At 44.8% G+C, this 17,132-nt stretch overlaps 1 protein-coding gene across 4 annotated transcripts; it reads left to right on the top strand.

Moving 5' to 3' along the window:
- Window positions 1-6,435: 6,435 nt before the first annotated feature.
- On the top strand, window positions 6,436-16,932 carry fer (fer (fps/fes related) tyrosine kinase). 4 transcript variants are annotated; one of them, XM_085462851.1, is made up of 20 exons: window positions 6,436-6,724; window positions 7,508-7,636; window positions 9,410-9,541; window positions 9,623-9,796; window positions 10,061-10,160; window positions 10,250-10,433; window positions 10,540-10,677; window positions 10,752-10,871; window positions 11,129-11,251; window positions 11,339-11,540; window positions 11,690-11,788; window positions 12,661-12,864; window positions 12,988-13,110; window positions 13,200-13,256; window positions 13,337-13,455; window positions 14,887-14,981; window positions 15,056-15,179; window positions 15,344-15,498; window positions 15,640-15,762; window positions 15,844-16,932. In XM_085462851.1, the coding sequence occupies exons 2-20, from the start codon at window positions 7,568-7,570 to the stop codon at window positions 15,978-15,980; spliced, it is 2,478 nt and encodes an 825-aa protein (XP_085318977.1). In that variant the 5' UTR covers window positions 6,436-6,724; window positions 7,508-7,567; the 3' UTR covers window positions 15,981-16,932. The 4 variants fall into 4 exon arrangements, with proteins under 4 accessions (XP_085318977.1, XP_085318974.1, XP_085318975.1 ...); XM_085462848.1 differs by having other exon boundaries at window positions 12,658-12,864; XM_085462849.1 differs by having other exon boundaries at window positions 6,436-6,753; window positions 12,658-12,864.
- The last annotated feature ends 200 nt before the right edge of the window (window positions 16,933-17,132 follow it).

Raw genomic sequence — 17,132 nt, 5'->3', positions numbered from 1 at the left:
GTGTGTAGTGTCAGGGCTATGGCATCATCAGTGGACCTGTTGTGGCGGTATGCGAACTGTAGAGGGTCCAGTGAGTCGGGTAGTGCAGAGCAGATGAAGTCCCTGACCAGCTTCTCGAAGCATTTGCTCACGATGGGGGTCAGGGCTACAGGTCGCCAGTCGTTCAATGAGGAGATGGTGGAGGATTTGGGTACAGGGACGACGGTGGCCATTTTGAAGCAGGCTGGGACTACAGACAGAGAGAGGGAAAGGTTGAAGATGTGTGTGAACACTCCAGCCAGCTGAGCCGCGCATGACTTGAGGACGCGGCCGGGAATCCGTGAATGTCCTCTGACCCTCCAAAACCTTATTAGGCATTCAAAGCTGATCATCAATATTACTGAGCCAAAAAATAAGCTGAGGTAATTCATCTTATTTTCATTTATTCCTGATACAGCAGGCAAACAGTGAACACCAGAACATTTACATTTACAGTAATGGATTACACAGCAGTGAGGAATAGCTGTCATCACAGTAGATTTTTTTCTGAAAGAGCTGTAACTAAATTTAAGAATATAATCCACCCACTGTTATCTTCTTCAATGACCTATATCAACACAGAGCAGAGCAGCTACCTGAACGCTACACCAATAGAGGTCGATTATCTTGTTAATAATGTTACCTCTTCACAACGTATGACTCTGGATACTGTAGCTCCTGTGAAAAAGAGCCTCAAATCAGAAGTGCTTGACTCCCTGGTATAACTTTAAAATGCGCACCATGAAGCAGATAACTTGTAAGCTGGAGAGGAAAAGGCGTATCACTAATTTAGAAGATCATCATGTAGCCTGGAAAAATAGTGTGCTGCTTAATAAGAAAGCCATCAGTAAAGCTAGAACATCTTACTATTCATCACTGATTAAAGAAAATAAGAACACCACTAGGTTTCTCTTCAGCACTGTAGCCAGGCTGTTAAACTATTATTTAAAAAGCCATCACTTGATCTCCAACCTTCCTTTCATATCAAAAATCCTTGAAAGAGTGGTTGTCAAACAGCTAACAGATCATCTGCAGAGAAATGGCTTATTGGAAGAGTTTCGGTCAGGTTTCAGAGCTCATCACAGCACAGAAACAGCTTTAGTGAAGGTTACAAATGATCTTTTCAGAAGGCATAGTATACATTTTCACTGCTATGCAGATGACACCTAACTTTATCTGTCCATGAAGCCAGATAAAACACACCAATTAGTTAAACTGCAGGAATGTCTTAAAGACATAAAGACCTGGATGGCTGCTAACTTTCTGCTTCAAAATTTGGGTAAACTGAGGCTGTACTCAGCCCTGAAAATCTTACAAATAGGTATTTTACCATATACTTACTCTTAATCGCATTATCTTGGCCTCCAGTGACACTGTGAGGAATTCAATTCAGTTCAATTTTATTTATATAGTGCTAAATCACAACAACAGTCGCCTCAAGGCGCTTTAGGAATCTGGGAGTCTTCTTACATTTGCACTATATCTCTAAAATTAGATCCTCAGCATCACATCCTGTCTCATAGTGATGTTTTTTTTTTTTTTAAATGACATCAGAAACAGCAGTATGCGACATTACGTGATGGCAGAGCTTCAGTTCATCCTTTGTCATTTTTTTTTTTTTTTTTAATAAATAGGACAGGGGGAATGAATGAGAGAGAGAGGGGGAGAGAAAGAAAGAAAACCAAAGGGGAGAAGAGACGGTGAGAAGGGGGGGGAAGAGAGACAAAAAAAAAAAAACAAAACTCCTGGGTCACCTGTATGGAGAAAAAAACAAACAAACAAACAAACAAACAAACAAACAAACAAACAAACAAACAAACAAACAAACAGAGGAGACAGCAAACAACAAAGAGCAACATAATAATAGAGAAAACAAAGCACCATCACAATAAACTAGTTAGTCATAGATATCAGTATTTACTAAGTAATAAACGATATTGTGCAGCACGCAAGATAGACAGCGCACAGTGTGCTTTGAGGCAGCAGCCAAGAAAGCTTTAGTCCGCGTCTGTGAATACCCATGTGTGCATACCTGTGTGGATCAGCATGCTTGCATTCCAAAGGTTTCTCCATGTAATGATCTGCTAGGGAGTGTGGGGGGGCCACAGCCCCGTCCTCCAGGGTGTGAAGCGGGTATGGAGGAGATCAAAACTCCAGACATCCAGAGGCCCCCAGAACACAAGAGACCATGGAAGACCAACAGAGGGGCAGCCGCGCCACTGTCCCAGTAAGAGCTGAGGAGAGTCCCAGATGAGGGCTCGCCCAGCAGCCGCGGAGCAGAAGTCAGGGGGAGTTGCAGTGACGCGCCCGTGAGCTCCGCCGGCCCCCAGCTGCGCCTGAGTGACCGAGCCCTAGGCCGAGAGGCCGGGGGCACCCCACCTCCAAAGGGGCCCGAGCGAGCCCCAGGCCCCAGGCCCCGACAAGCGGCTGCCAAGGAGTGAGCCGGTGTGTACCCGGACGCCCACCCCCAGACACAAAGAACCACCAACACACCGACACCTGAGGGAGTCCGCCACCGGCAGGGGAAGTGGTGGTGGGTGGAGATAGGCCTCCAAACCTTGGAGGGCCTGAGGTGTCCCCAGAGAGGTGGCGTCTGATACCCAACCTGACATATAGACACAGACATACAGGCACACACAGACACAAACATCCATTCCCACCCTCATGCTCTCATATGCACTCACTCCACACTCAACCAACGTGGAGACAGACATAAAGAGACGCTGTACACACAATCACACTCCCCAAGCGTACTCTACGAACCGGGTCTAGGTACCCTTGTCTCATAGTGATGTTGAAAAACTCGTTTATGTATTTATGACTACTGTAATTTGTTATTATAACCTCCCTGAAAAGCTTTCAGTTGATCCAAAATACTGCAGCACGAGTACTGACAGGCAGAGACTGATTAGAAAGAGGGAGCATAGTTCTCCTATATTGGCTTATCTTGATTGGCTCCCTGTTAAATCCAGAATTTAAAATCCTGCTCCTCACATATAAGGTCTTAGCTTAATGACCTTATAGTACTTCAGTATCACCCCATGAAAGCAAGAGTATTAAGTAGAATGGGAGGCCGAGCCTTGAGCTTTCAAGGCCCCTCTTCTATGTAACCAGTGTCCAGTTTGGATTCAGGAGACGGACACTATCCCCATTTTTAAGATTAGGTTTAAAACTTTCCTTTTGATAAAGTAGGGCTGGATCAGGTGACCCTGAATCCTCCCTTAGTTATGCTGCAATAGGTGTAGGCTGCCGGGGGCTACCCATGATGCACTGAGTGAGTTTCTTCTTCACTCACATATGTTTGTACACCTCTCTGCATTTAAATATTAATTATTATTCATCTCTGGCTCTCTTCTACAGCATGTCCTTCTCCTGTCTTTATCTGCTCAGACCCAACCAGTCGCAGCAGATGGCCGCCCCTCCCTGAGCCTGGTTCTGGTAAAGGTTTCTTCATGTTAAATGGGAACTACTGTCACCAAAGCGTTTGCTCACAGGATTTGGGGGGGTTTCTCTGTTTTCTATGTATCATTGTAGGGTATTTACCTTATGATATAAAGTGCCTTGAGGCAACTGTTGTTGTAATTTGGTGCTATTTAAAAAAATGAATTGAACTGAACTAGTATTCCAGTGTAACTGTGAGACAGGGTGTGTTTCTAATTTTAGAGGTATTGCACAAATTGAGAAAAGCAGTCCTACATATGTTTTTAATCTGGCATTGAGAAGCAACTGGTTAAAAACAACATAAAAACAACTAGTTCGATACAATAGTTCTACGATTTTTAGGGCTTAATAATAATAACCCCAGTTTTACCCGAATTTAGAAGCAGAAAGTTAGCGGCCATCCAGGTCTTTATGTCTTTATGTCTTTAAGACATTCCTGCAGTTTAACTAATTGGTGTGTGTTATCTGGCTTCATGGATAGATAGAGCTGGGTGTCATCTGCATAGCAGTGAAAATGTATGTTATGCCTTCTAATGATACTCCCCAAGGGATTATAATGTAAACAGAATTGGTTCTAGCATTGGGCCTTATATAACTTTATAATTAACCTTAGTGTGTGAAGAGGACTCCCCATTTACATGAGGAATATAACAGAAAATAAAAACATGTACTCAATAAATTCACAGATAAAAGCTGTCCCATGCCACAGTAGTCATATTTTCAGGTGTGTTCTTCATACAGCTCTATTACCCGCGCTCTAGTAACACCTCTGATTGGAGGAGGAGGTGCTTTGATATGAGCATGCATGAGTCTGAAGCAGAAACTTTAAGTGTTTTTCTGTGCGCTGGAAATTACCTTAATCTGAGCGCTTTGATAATGTCAGAGAGAAAAATGTTTGGTATTTTTCATCAGAGGTGTGGACTCGAGTCACATGACTTGGACTCGAGTCAGACTCGAGTCATTAATTTTATGACTTTAGACTTGACTTGAAAAAATGTTCTAAGACTTGTGACTTGACTTGGACTTTTACACCAATGACTTGGGACTTGAATTGGACTTGAACCGGTTTACTTGAAAAGACTTGATATTTTACCCCAAATATAAAATTTAACATGCATATTATATAGAGATTGAAAATGTGACGTCATTCACGGGTAGAACCGCAAAGGATTCTGGGAACTCGTGGCAAGCGGTACTAGCGCACGCAGGCTTTCAATTAAAATCAGTTATACAGCGATAAAAAGAAACACAAAAATGGCAAGAAGCCGTTGTATTATTAACTGCAATAGCCGGTCGCATGACAGCCACGGGAAGCCGACGGGTAAAGAGATCGGTTGTTATCGGATTACGTTGTGGAAGAGAAATTGTTCGAGCCATGTTTCCGAAGTAACAAAGAGGCGACTGGATTGCAGCCATTCAAAGACCAAATATAACGTCCCAGAACACTCCAGCTCACAGGTTAGTCTGCTCCAAGCATTTACACGAAGGTCAGTCTGCTGTTGTAGTTAATGCGTCATTTTTCTTAACATAATTGGTGATATAGGTTACAAGCAAGTCTGGCGCTGAACAGAAATTGTCGCGCTATGCTCCTTTATTTATTGTGCATAAATAGTGAATTGTCCTGACACAATATTGCGTTTCGCTTCTGTTATTATGGTACATTGACAAAAACATATACTTTTATTCACAGGATAAAACAGGTTTTTTGTATCACTAATTGCCCAGTACGATTACAGCATACAGTATTATTGTCACTGCTACATTTCTGTAATGCGAACCAGAAATTATTTCCACTACTAATTAATTACCGTTGAGCTCAAAGGTTATATTAATAAACGGTTAACGAATGTGTATTTATGAAGACAATTTGTGAGACTGGTAAACTTATGATACGTACGATGGTCTTTACTTTCTACACGGTGCGTTTCAAGGTCCTGCACCCATCCGTCGGTAAACTGTACCTGGGCTTGTTGCAGTGACCTGAAGTTACTAAACTTCATGAGTGTATGCGCTCACTCCAAGAACCGTATGATTATAAATATGCATATAAATATGCTAAGATGAGATAGCTGACTTCATCTAACTAGCAAATGTTGTCCAGGCTACGTTGGTGATACAGTTTTTTTTAATGTGTATGATATTTTTGTCATGCGATTTTAAAGCTGGTCCTACAACCGCATCCAAGAACAACATGCAGCTTATCTCAGAACTGTCGGTGAAAATTATTCTTGGAGCTAGGTTTAATTGAGCTGCATTTTAAAGAGGTGCAATTTCACAATTTGTGTATATTTTCTAAGTTCACTATTTTGTCATGTGTTGAGAAAAACACAGATTTTAAAATTACATGGTCTAATATTTACATTTAGCATAACTGCAACATTATTTTTTCGTTTTTTTTTTTAAAGACTCGAAAGGACTTGAAATTCAAAGTTTCAGACTTGTGACTTGACTCGGACTTTTACACCAGTGACTTGAGACTCGACTCTGACTTGCCTGACATTACTTGAGACTTGACTTGAGGATAAAGACTTGAGACTTACTTGAGACTTGCAAAACAATGACTTGGTCCCACCTCTGTTTTTCATAACAAGGATGTGGGGAGTGACGAAGGGCTAATACCTGCTACAGTGAGAGATAACAGTACAGGTAAGGCTCCCTGCTGCTCTGGATATTTCTGACACTATCTAAACAAGCTGAATGGGTTTTATTGCAAGATTTAGTTTGGCGGGTCACCAAGATGCTTACCTGGCTCAGATACAGGTGTGCACATTCTCAGGTTTATTTTTATAGTTTCTACCACAGGGTGCAGCGATAAGAAATGATGCCCAGGTGTGTTTAATCCAGGTGTGTGAAATCGGAGTGTTTGATCCAGATGTTCTGTGTCCTACGGCTCCTCTTTCCAACGTATATCCCACGCATGTTACACGTTCACGTCTTCAGCCACACAATAAGACCCCCTCCTCCCCCCTTCCTTCCGTTTCCCACGGAAGCCCCTCCCTGTTAGCCGTTAGCTCGGTAGCCGGACAGCAGCTGGAGAAGCCGGGAAACTGAGCAGAGAATCCAGAAGAACCGGAGGACATGATACCGGCCAAGGACGACAGAGGACCGCGGTGATCGGACAGCGAGCCTCCTGCCGCATTAACCCACTTCCTGGTGCGTTAAAGCGGCAGAAAGCGTCCGAGGAGCGCAGGAAAAACTGGGAACCCCCTGCGAGTATCCCGGCGCTCCTCCGCCGCTCCATTGGAGCTTCGTACCCGGAGAAAAGGTTCGGAGAAGCGGACAGGGGGTCTCTGAGTGCGTTCGGCTTCAGTTTTAAAGACTTCTGAACAAAGTTTAACAGCAGCTGTTAGTATGTTAATAAGTCAGTTTTCCTGCAATTCCAAAGGAAGCTGCCGTTATCTTTTTAGCACGCTAGCTTCATTTCCCTTTAATTTAGACGGGAGCAGCGGCTAGCGTTAGCATAGTTTGAAACTTAAAGTGCCACAAGCCGTTTTAACTTTTTAAAACAGTTTTTAAACATCTTAAAGTGCTTTAAAGCTATATTTAAACCGTTTCATGTGTTTTAAGGTTTTGTGACGTGATTAGATAGTTTGAAGGAAGTCTGAAAAGTTTTGAAGCGTCCTAGAAGGAAGTAGTGAAGATGTTGGAAATATGCTTGGAACGTGTTTTGGAAAGTCTTGGAAAGTTTTTGAGTTAGCTTTAGCAGATTGAAGCTAATGTTTATAGTTTAAACCACTTTAAAGCCAAGGAGGAAGTGAGTGTTTCACACCTGATGGTTTCATTTCTGTTGTCGGACAGTTTGAATTTTTCTGTGCTGGAGGTGAAATCACCCTGTTCTGGTGTCTGAGGATTTCAGCGGTTTTTAGAGGGTTGTTAGAGAGTATAAAATGGGTTATGAGGTTTCAGGCTGTGGCTTTAGCAGAGTAAACATATCCTGCTCAATTTGTTCAGAGGTTTAGAAGTGACTGTGGGAGATGTCGAGGTTTGAAGAGTTTGTTTCAGATCATCTATTTGTTATGAACCTGCTGATATTTCTGTCTCTCCATAGACGGCCATGCTATCAGTGCCCGCTAATCCACGCTGTTAAACACAAAGACTGAGATCCAGGATGGGGTTCGGTCGGGATCTAAGGAATTCCCACGAGGGATTATTGAAGCTGCAGGACTGGGAGTTAAAGGTCTGATATAGCCTCAAATACTCAAAGAGCTCAACATGTTTCCACCTGCGGAGATCACTATCAGAGGGGTGCAGTTCACAGTCTGACCTGTGGTGGGCACTGTTTATACAGACTGTAATTAAAGATGGATACAGTTCCTCTCATGTCCAGCAGGGGCAGCAGTGAGTCAGTCCCCACATACCTCCATTTAAAACTTTGCAGCAGAAATAAACATGTTTACAGACTAATACACAAAATTTGGGGTCTCTATTAGGGATGGGTATGGATAAGATTTTTCACGATTCCGATTCCATTTTCGATTCTGTTTAACGATTCGATTCTTTATCGATTCTCTTATCGATTCTTATTTTTAAAAAAGGAGAACACTAAGGTCGATTAGCTTAGAACTTTGTTTTATATCTTCTCTTTGAACAAGATAGAAATTTAGGAGTAACATGGCCTTACAAACCCAACAGTGAGATCTTAAGAGATCCACAGCCTATGGCTCTTCAATGGGGTGTCAAAGGGGCCCCAGGAAAAAAAAATTGTAAATGTAAAATAATAAAATAAATATTCTTCTGTAGCAATAACAAAGTATAACATAAATTATTCTGTAGCAATTACACAAGAATATCCAGAAATGTCCCTGCCTACAATTAAACACATTCACTTACCGAAAATCGGGGGCATCTGCTGTAGCAAATGGGTGCAAACCTTTTACCACAAACTTAGTCACTGCTCGGTGACATTCGTCTATCCTGGCCTGAAAGGAGACGCTAACGGTAGACTGCAGCGAGAGCTGCCAGCATCTGAGCCAGACTCTGTCTCTCTCATCATGGTCACCTAAATGCACAGTAATGGTAGGTTTTGTAATAAGGCAGATTGCGCTAACATAATATGCACTGTTAGTTTGATTATTTACCTGCCGCATTAACGGGAGAGGACGTGCAAACGTTACCGCTGCTGCTGGGTTGAGATTCACGAGTCCGGAGCGGAATTAAAAACACGACATTCATTTAAGGTCATCGCGTGTTTTGTGAGCAAATGCTTTTGCATATTCGTAGTGTTTCCTCCCTTAAATGAAATATCTACTTTGCAAGTATTGCAAGTTGCCCTGTTGTCATCCGTTCTCGTAAAGTATAACCAAACTTTTGAGCGGCTTACGCGCCGTGTTTCCTGCGAGGTAAATGACGCTCCGCAACGTGATGACGTCATTTGGGGCGACTGGAATCGATAAGGGAATCGTTTGCAAAAATGGCAAACAATTCCAAGGAATTGAAACAGTGGGAACCGGTTCTCAACAAGAACCGGTTTTCGATACCCATCCCTAGTCTCTATAGATAATTTCCTGGTTTAATACACCCGTACAAGGGCAAATGTTTATATAACACTTTTTTTAAAGTTTGTATAGTAAAGTTTGTTGGAGCCTTTAGGAGCATTTTTAATTATGTTAATTTATATGGCTGCTGTGAGGTTACTGTACTAACAGGGCTGAGAAGGGTGATCTTCAGTTTTGAGAGTGAAATTTGAAGATTTTGATTTAATATTACACAGCATTAAGTAAATCTGCCCTCTCGGACAAATATGGTCACTTCCTTAATCAAATAAATAACATAGCACCTTCCAAAATGCTAACGTTGAGACTCCAAAAATCAGTGTGTCACAGTGGCCAGGTCCATCTTTTATCTACATTCTGTGTCAAACACCTGTCTTTTGTGTGATGTCATTATTCTGCGCCTCCTCCTCTCCACTCGTCACTTCTTGTCTGGTTCACTCTTGCTGCCTGCCTTCTAGCTGCTGGAGACGGTGAAGCGCTTCATGACGCTGCGGGTGAAAAGTGATAAAGAGTATGCCTCTCTGCTGCTCAGCATGACGCAGCAGATGGAGAAACAAGAAACTGCCGACTATGTCAGCACCGTGAGTAAGGTGAGTGGCTCAGTTGTCGGTTTAATGGGAGGGGCAAAGCATGTGGACCAGTCTAAGTGTGTGTGTGTGTGTGTGTCCCAGTCGTGGTCTCAGGTGATTCGTCAGACGGAGGCGTTGGGTCGGATAATGAGAAGTCACGCCGACGATTTGAACTCGGGGCCACTGCACCGTCTCGCCACGCTGATCCGGGACAAGCAGCAGGTGAAGAAGAGCTACCAAAGTCTTCATCAGCAGCTGGAGAGCCACATCCACAAGGTGTGCAGGGGGAGGGGCAGCAGACTGAGTCAGAGCCTTAGCTAAAAGTTAGTTTCCTGTTGGTGCATAATATAAGCACGCCAGGGCTTTTACAAGCATGTTGGACTGAGTGAGCTCACCTGAGCACGTCTCTTAGGTTTCATCAGCTTTTAAATAATTTCAATTAATTAAAAACTAATCATTATGATGTCATCCACCATTTAAATTTATAGGCATGTGGTTAAGATTTCATTCGTTACTTCTCGGTATGGTTATGGTTGCTAGGTAACCAGGACTGACCTGGATAAGCTGAAGGTGACGTATCGTCAGTTGAGCCGTGATGCCAGCAACGCCAAAGAGAAATACAGAGAGGCTGTAGCCAAAGGTGAGTCCCTGAAACCCTCTTTGTTACACTGTCCTTTGTTACACTGTCCTTTTGACTCCTCCCTAACCGTCTCTCACTTCCAATTAAAGGCCGTGAGGTGGAGCGTGCCCGCGACCGTTATGACAAGGCTATGGGGAAGCTCCACAACCTTCACAACCAGTATGTGCTCGCGGTGTGCAGCGCCCGGACGCAGCAGGATGAACACCGCTGCCATGCCGCACCCGCCCTGCTGGACGCTCTGCAGAGGATGCAGGAAGACATGACACTTGCCCTGTGAGTCACATGACCACTGTCATACCATCTCATACCTATCTATTACTGCAGTAAAAATATTCTGGAAAAGTACTGTCAGCTACTTTTTGTGTGTGTATTGGTGCAGGAAAAGTATTCTTGAGGAGTACTGTGAGATCAGCAGTCTTCTCTCTGAGGAGATCGTGAAGGTCCATCAGGAGATTGCGGCAGCAGTTGAGCAGATCGATCCTCTTGCCGAGTATCAGCACTTCATCGACGCCTACAGGTCAGCTCACACCTGTTGGACAGGACACCTCTTTGTCCGGGTTGCACTGGTAACCACCTGCCTACCTCTCTTAGGTCTCCGGAGACGCCAGAGGCGACTGTGGAGTTTGACGCATCTCTTTCGGAGGAGATGGACAACCTGCCGGCCAATGAGATTTTGTGGAACACGCTGACAGCCGAAAGCTTGAGAGCCAAGTGCGTTTTTTCAAACTTTCATTTCAGTGTTTGCCGTAACCCACCAAACTAAAAGCTTGTAGTACCTGTTAGTATCTGATTTTGGTGAGCGCAGAGCTCTGTGATTTCTGCCTGGGGTCCTGAGCACCACTCTGCCTGCTTTGGCCTGTTTGGCTTTAGGGTCGGTGTGATGGGGGGTGGTGTACTTAGTGGAGTTACACCACTGTCTTTGTGTGTATGTGGGTGTGGCTACTAACCCTTGTTTTAATTGCCTTTAGGTTGTCGTCGGCAACAGAGGAGCTGCAGCTGACTCAGCAGAATCTGCAGGGCAAGGAGGCGCTGGCTGACGACCTGGACAACAAAATCCAGACGAGTCAGCAGAGTGCGGAGAAGAAGAGCGAGTGAGTGCGAGGAGGTGGAGTCAGAGCTTTCTCTTTCTCCCTCTCTCTCTCTCTCTGTCTCTGACTGTCTGTGTCTCTCGCCCTCAGCTGCGTCCTGCTGCTCAGTCAGAAACTCTCTCTCCTCGAGCTTCGGCACGCTGTCCAATCACTGCGCAGCTCAGAGGCGAGCCTTGCCTCCCAGAAGGCCTTGCTCGACGCCAAGATGGCAGATGCTGCTGCTTCCCCTCCCCCGCCACCACCACCCCCCGCACTGCCATACGAGGACGATACTCGCTCTGTCGGATCAACTGTAAATATTCAATTATTAGTTTTCATTTATCGATTAGAACTGACAGGAAGAGATTCCTTTTCACAAGCGTTTTTTCCACATTTAACATTTGAATGTAGCGCTCTGGATTAAGTGTGTGTGTGTGTGTGTGTGTGTGTGTGTGTGTGTAGGACAAAGTGAAGGACCGTGGATCTCGGTTCGACACTCTTCGTCACTCTCTGGCTGGGATGATTCGATCTCCCAAAGCAATGCTGGGCTCCTCTACCTCGGTAAGACTTTTCAACACTGAACCCGTTTATATCTCAACAGAATCAGAGGTGAAGGAAGCCTCCAGAGGACGGAGGAGTCTTGATTAGCCTGTGGGAGTCCAGATAGATCTGACAGGAAGCAGCTAATCAGAGAGTGACTCTGGCATTAGCCAAAGCTGTAACTGAGGTGTGGAAGGAGTTTGTCCAACTTGCTTACCTGTGCTTTGTGGACTCATTCAGCTACATCTCTTGGGCAGTCCTCTAGAGGGTGCTTTGGAAGTAAGAGCCTTCTAGCTCGTAGTTGCGTGCATTCAGCCCCTGTATGGCCTCAATGAGGGCTTGGTGGTGGTGGTGCTGCACTTCACTGGGGCTGCCCTTTGTTACTGATGCTGTTCAAAACTTTTACGGATAGAGACAGGGTAACAAAGGGAGTGCTCGTGGATTTCAGGGACTTGGCTTTGGCACCGCCTCTTTGAATTTCTCATTGGCATTTCTGGCATCACGGGTCAACTGATTCACATCACCTTCAGCTTCTCCAGAGAATGAGAATGAGCAGCTCCATGTGTGAGGCCATGTTCTCACTCTAGGTATTGGAGGCTTAGGGTCCTTGGTTGGAGGAGTTTCGGTATCTCAGAGAGAGCAGAGTGGAAGAGTGACTGATGGAGCGGTTGCTGTAGGGATGTGGATGCTGTGCTGATCCTTACTAAGGTGTTTAATCTCCAACTGGGAGAAGATCCAGGACACCTAAGAGATCGTTAGTCTCATCTGGTTTGGAAACGCCTCTGTTTCCCCCAAATAGAGCTGGAGGAGGTGGGGGGAGAGGGCGGTCTGAATCAGAGGTGGAAGGATCAGATTATATTGGAGATTTTTCTTCTTCTGCATCTCTGCAGCAGTTCTTTGATGTGATCCCCACATCGGAACGCCCTCTAGCAGAGCAAGAGTGGTACCACGGCGCCATCCCCCGCATTGAGGCTCAGGAGTTACTACGGCAACAGGGAGACTTCCTCGTTAGGGAGAGCCATGGCAAACCGGGCGAGTATGTCCTGTCTGTCTTTTCTGACGATCAGAGACGTCACTTCATCATCCAGTATGCTGATGTACGTGCGATTACACACACACACTTCATCATCCAATATATCGACATATATTCACACACAGTAACCCGGTGTGTGTGTGTCTCTCTCATATGTTAAGCTAATGTCTCTCACCCTCTCTGGTAGAATCAGTACCGTTTTGAGGGGACGGGCTTCACCACCATCCCTCAGCTCATTGAGCATCACTTCACCACCAAGCAAGTCATTACCAAGAAGTCTGGAGTCGTGCTGCAAAACCCCGTTGTAAAGGTAGCCCCTCCTACACCCACATACAGTTGTGCATTGAGGTTAGTTATCATGATGGTATTTGGTGCTCACTGGCTGTTTTTTCTCTGCAGGACAAGAAGTGGATCCTGAACCATGAGGATGTGGTGCTGGGGGACCTGCTGGGAAAGGTGAGGCATCTACCTGTCCTTATACTCATCTTTCACTCACCGCCTTCATTTCCCGTCGTTCGTTGCTATCTTTATTACAGGGTAACTTTGGCGAGGTGTACAAAGGGACTCTGCAGCGAGACAAAACACCGGTCGCCGTGAAAACGTGTAAAGAGGATTTGCTTCCAGAGCTGAAGATCCGCTTTCTGTCTGAGGCCAGGTGAGCCCTTCATGCAAGCACCATCAACATCATCATCATCATCAACAAATCAGTCAGTAGCAAATCAATCAAACAGTTTTTACACCACATATCGGGAAACAGCCCAAATGTCTGTCTGTGTACTCCCTGTCAAACTTGGGTTGTTATGTCAGCATCTAATCGGGCGATGTCAGACGTCCTTTTCTCCCTTTCCTGCTGGAATGTCGGTATTCCCAGAGCAGTAATCCCTCCATAGTCTCCTCCCATCTCAACAGGTCCAGAGTTTTCCGCCTTCAGGTAGAAACCCTGAAGGTGGAAAACAGGAAACCCTCTTCTATACCCGCTGAGTCCGAGCTGAATGTTAAGGGCACGGTTTTGACTTTGGAAGCCAAACCTGAACCCTGAATCATTATCCACGGTGCCAGAAGAGAAGAAGAGAAAATTATAAAGCAAGTTCAGAAAGTTCAACCCATCTATCAGCCTCAGGAACAGAAAGATGTGAGTTTAAAAACCCGGAAAAAGGCTCATCACACCAAGGTCGACTTGCGCTCCTCCAGTCAGATCCTCCTGGATTTGGTATTTACAGTAACAGTCAGTAGGTGGAGCTCTCAGCTCTGATGTCCAAGAAGTGATGGTCATTAGGGTTGTCTCAAACTGTAGATGGGACAGTCAGAGAAAGGCCAAAACTACATCGCATCTCTTCTCCATAAGGGAGGCTGAGCAGGGTGATACCTGATCACAGCTTTGGTCCTTGTGTTAAAGAAAGGATCTGTCATGCAGTTCTGCTGCTCCACTGGTTCTGTCTCAGAACTCTACATGACATTAAAGACATGGATCAAAAAGGAGCTCCCCCTAGCATTCACCCCTCACTCTCTGTTTAAGTTTGCCAGGACTCTGCTAAGGCTTCACCGCCTTCTAATCCTCCTCAGCGCTCAGCTCATCTTCAGCCAAGCGTATTACACGTGGCCTTAGATCAGCTTATACAATGCAATCAGTGACCTTTGGCCTTCGGGGAGTGAGGTGGATTGAGGTGCTTATGACCTTCCATACCTCCAACACTTTTTTTTTAGAGCAGGCTGATGACCCCGTGACACCTACAGGTTTCTCTGGATTTCACCCAAAGACTCTGAGAGGATCGGGCACTTTGACCTGTTACCTGACCTTAGTCAGTGACCCCGAGTCTTACAGAGACAACCCGCCTGAGGAAAACTCTGAACCAGAGGCACTGTGAGTATCCCACACCTGCCCAGAGTCCCGCCTCCTCCAGGAGTTTGTTCCAGAAAGAGAAGCGTGGGATAGTTACCTCTAACCAAAGAAAGAGGTGATGATCACATTCAGAAATTAATTAAACAGAGTGAGAAATATAAAAAATGGCCTCTCTGGTTGGCTTAACACTTACTCTGCTCTCTGATTGGCTGAACGCTCACTCTGCTCCTCTCTGATTGGCTGCAGAATCCTGAAGCAGTATGACCACCCGAACATTGTGAAGCTGATTGGCGTTTGTACCCAGCGACAGCCGATCTACATTGTCATGGAGCTCGTTCCTGGTGGGTGAAGCTTAAATTGAGTGAACTTGTATTGTTATTGGTCAGTTTCTAACAGGTGTGTCTTATGAGTCCAGGTGGAGACTTTCTGTCATTCCTGAGAAAGAAGAAGGATGAGCTGAAGACCAAACAGCTGCTTCGCTTTGCAGTTGATGCTGCGGCTGGGATGGCGTACCTGGAGAGCAAAAACTGCATCCATAGGTAACCACGGTTACGGCGGGGTTATAAAACCCGTCAAAACTTTGCAGAGACTTGTTCTTGCCATCAAACTCGGAGTGAGTTCAAAGTTTAAGTATTTTCTGAGTTTAACCATCGTGTATGCGTGTGTGTGTGTGTGTATGTGTGTGTGTCTGTGTGTATCTCAGGGACCTGGCAGCGAGGAACTGTCTTGTCGGGGATAACAGCGTGCTGAAGATCAGTGACTTTGGGATGAGTCGTCAGGAGGATGACGGCATTTATTCTTCTTCTGGACTCAAACAGATCCCCATAAAATGGACTGCACCTGAGGCGCTCAACTATGGTAACACACACACACACACACACCTGTACCTGAGATGCCTGTTGATTTTTAAAGAAGCTGTTGAGTCTGTGACAGAAGTTAATAAAAACAGAGCAGAGAGTGGCTGCTGATTGTGTGCTGTGCTGTGATTGGGCGCTGCAGGTCGTTACAGCTCAGAGAGCGATGTGTGGAGTTACGGTATCCTCCTGTGGGAAACCTTCAGTCTGGGGGTATGTCCTTACCCGGGGATGACCAATCAGCAGGCTCGAGAACAGGTGGAGAAAGGTAAACACTCAGATAATCAATCAGCTGCATCACAAAATCAGTGATATCATCAAGTGGTGACCATGTGTTCCTGGTTGCTAGGTTACAGGATGGCTTGCCCTCAACGTTGCCCTGACGATGTGTACAAAGTGATGCAGCGCTGCTGGCAGTACAGCCCCGAGGACCGGCCCAAGTTCTCCGAGCTGCAGCGGGACCTTGCTGCTATTAAGAAGAAGTGATGAGGTTGATGAGGCCAGTCTGAGGACACTCCCTTAAAGTGTAAGATCGCCAATCGCAGACTCCGAGATCAGAACACGAAACACTGCATTACAGGAAGGACGCCAGCCTCGAGTCAAGAAACTGAATGAGTAATTGATCGATTGATCTACACTAAATGATAAACAAACAGAGTAAACAAACACTGAATCAATAACAACACTACAAACAAACAGAAGCTGCTAAAATGTTTGTGCAAGCTTTTTTTCTTTTTTTTCTTTTTTAAACTCAAATATTTCTATTTTTTAGTTGAAACGATGTGAAGCCCCCTTCTGTTATAACGGCCACACATCCTTCCCTTTGACCATCAGCTCTGAACACAAACTGTTTTATTTAATTTAATTTTTTTATTTCTGCCATTAATCTGAAGAAGCTTTTAGTTGGGAAAATCTTAAAATCTGAAAGATCTAAAAGACAGAAACCGCGTGCGGTAACTGAGCCCACATGTCATTGATATCAGTTTAAACTTAATTGAAGACACTAACTTGAACAAAACAAAAATGCGTTCCAACAAAAACTAAAAACACTAAAAAATAAAAATGTTTACGTCCTTTTTTAGGGGGCGGGGTTTCTCTGCACATCACTGCTGATTGGTTAATAGCACATGATGCACAGTTTCATCACACAGACCACGTCCACAAGCGGTTTTTTTTTTTTTTTCCCCCAGAAAGTTTCTTTGACCAAACAGCTTGGATTTTTATCACCAGCACTTTGTATATTTTCAGGTTGCTATGTGTTCAGAGTAAAAGAACTTTGAGTAGTGTTTGGTAAGCATCACTTCTTGGACATCAGAGCTGAGAGCTCCACCTACTGACTGTTACTGTAAATACAAGTTTTTCTGAGTTCCGACACTAATCGTCTTTTTAAAATATTATTGTTGTACCTTTATTATGAAAATAAACTGTATGAAAATAAGCCAGTGTTTGATGCCCATTCAAAATGCTGGAACAGCACAAATGCAGTCCAGAGGTGTAGTTCAGCATTTACAGCTACACCACTGAGTTGCTTTTCACCTATCAGCCAAAGAGGCCATGCCTCTATGCAGACTTTAAGCAGGTGAGTTAAGGAGTAAATTGGCTATAACGAACTGAGCCCTAGGTGATGCCCGATAGTCA

This window comes from Copadichromis virginalis, linkage group LG7 (assembly GCF_057382275.1).
Source record: "Copadichromis virginalis isolate Kocher_CV1m ecotype Utaka linkage group LG7, C_Virginalis_male_GT1.1, whole genome shotgun sequence".
NCBI lineage: Eukaryota > Metazoa > Chordata > Actinopteri > Cichliformes > Cichlidae > Copadichromis > Copadichromis virginalis.
The sequence above is the reverse complement of the archived record's forward strand: the minus strand, read 5'-3'. Positions and strand labels throughout refer to the sequence as shown.

Bases quoted from the DNA above. Each gene is read 5' to 3' on its own strand.
- fer (XM_085462848.1), top strand. From the start codon at position 7,568: ATGGGGTTCGGTCGGGATCTAAGGAATTCCCACGAGGGATTATTGAAG. The intron at 14,982-15,055 runs GTGGGTGAAGCT...TTATGAGTCCAG, and splicing joins TGTCATGGAGCTCGTTCCTG to GTGGAGACTTTCTGTCATTC. The intron at 15,763-15,843 runs GTAAACACTCAG...CCTGGTTGCTAG, and splicing joins TCGAGAACAGGTGGAGAAAG to GTTACAGGATGGCTTGCCCT.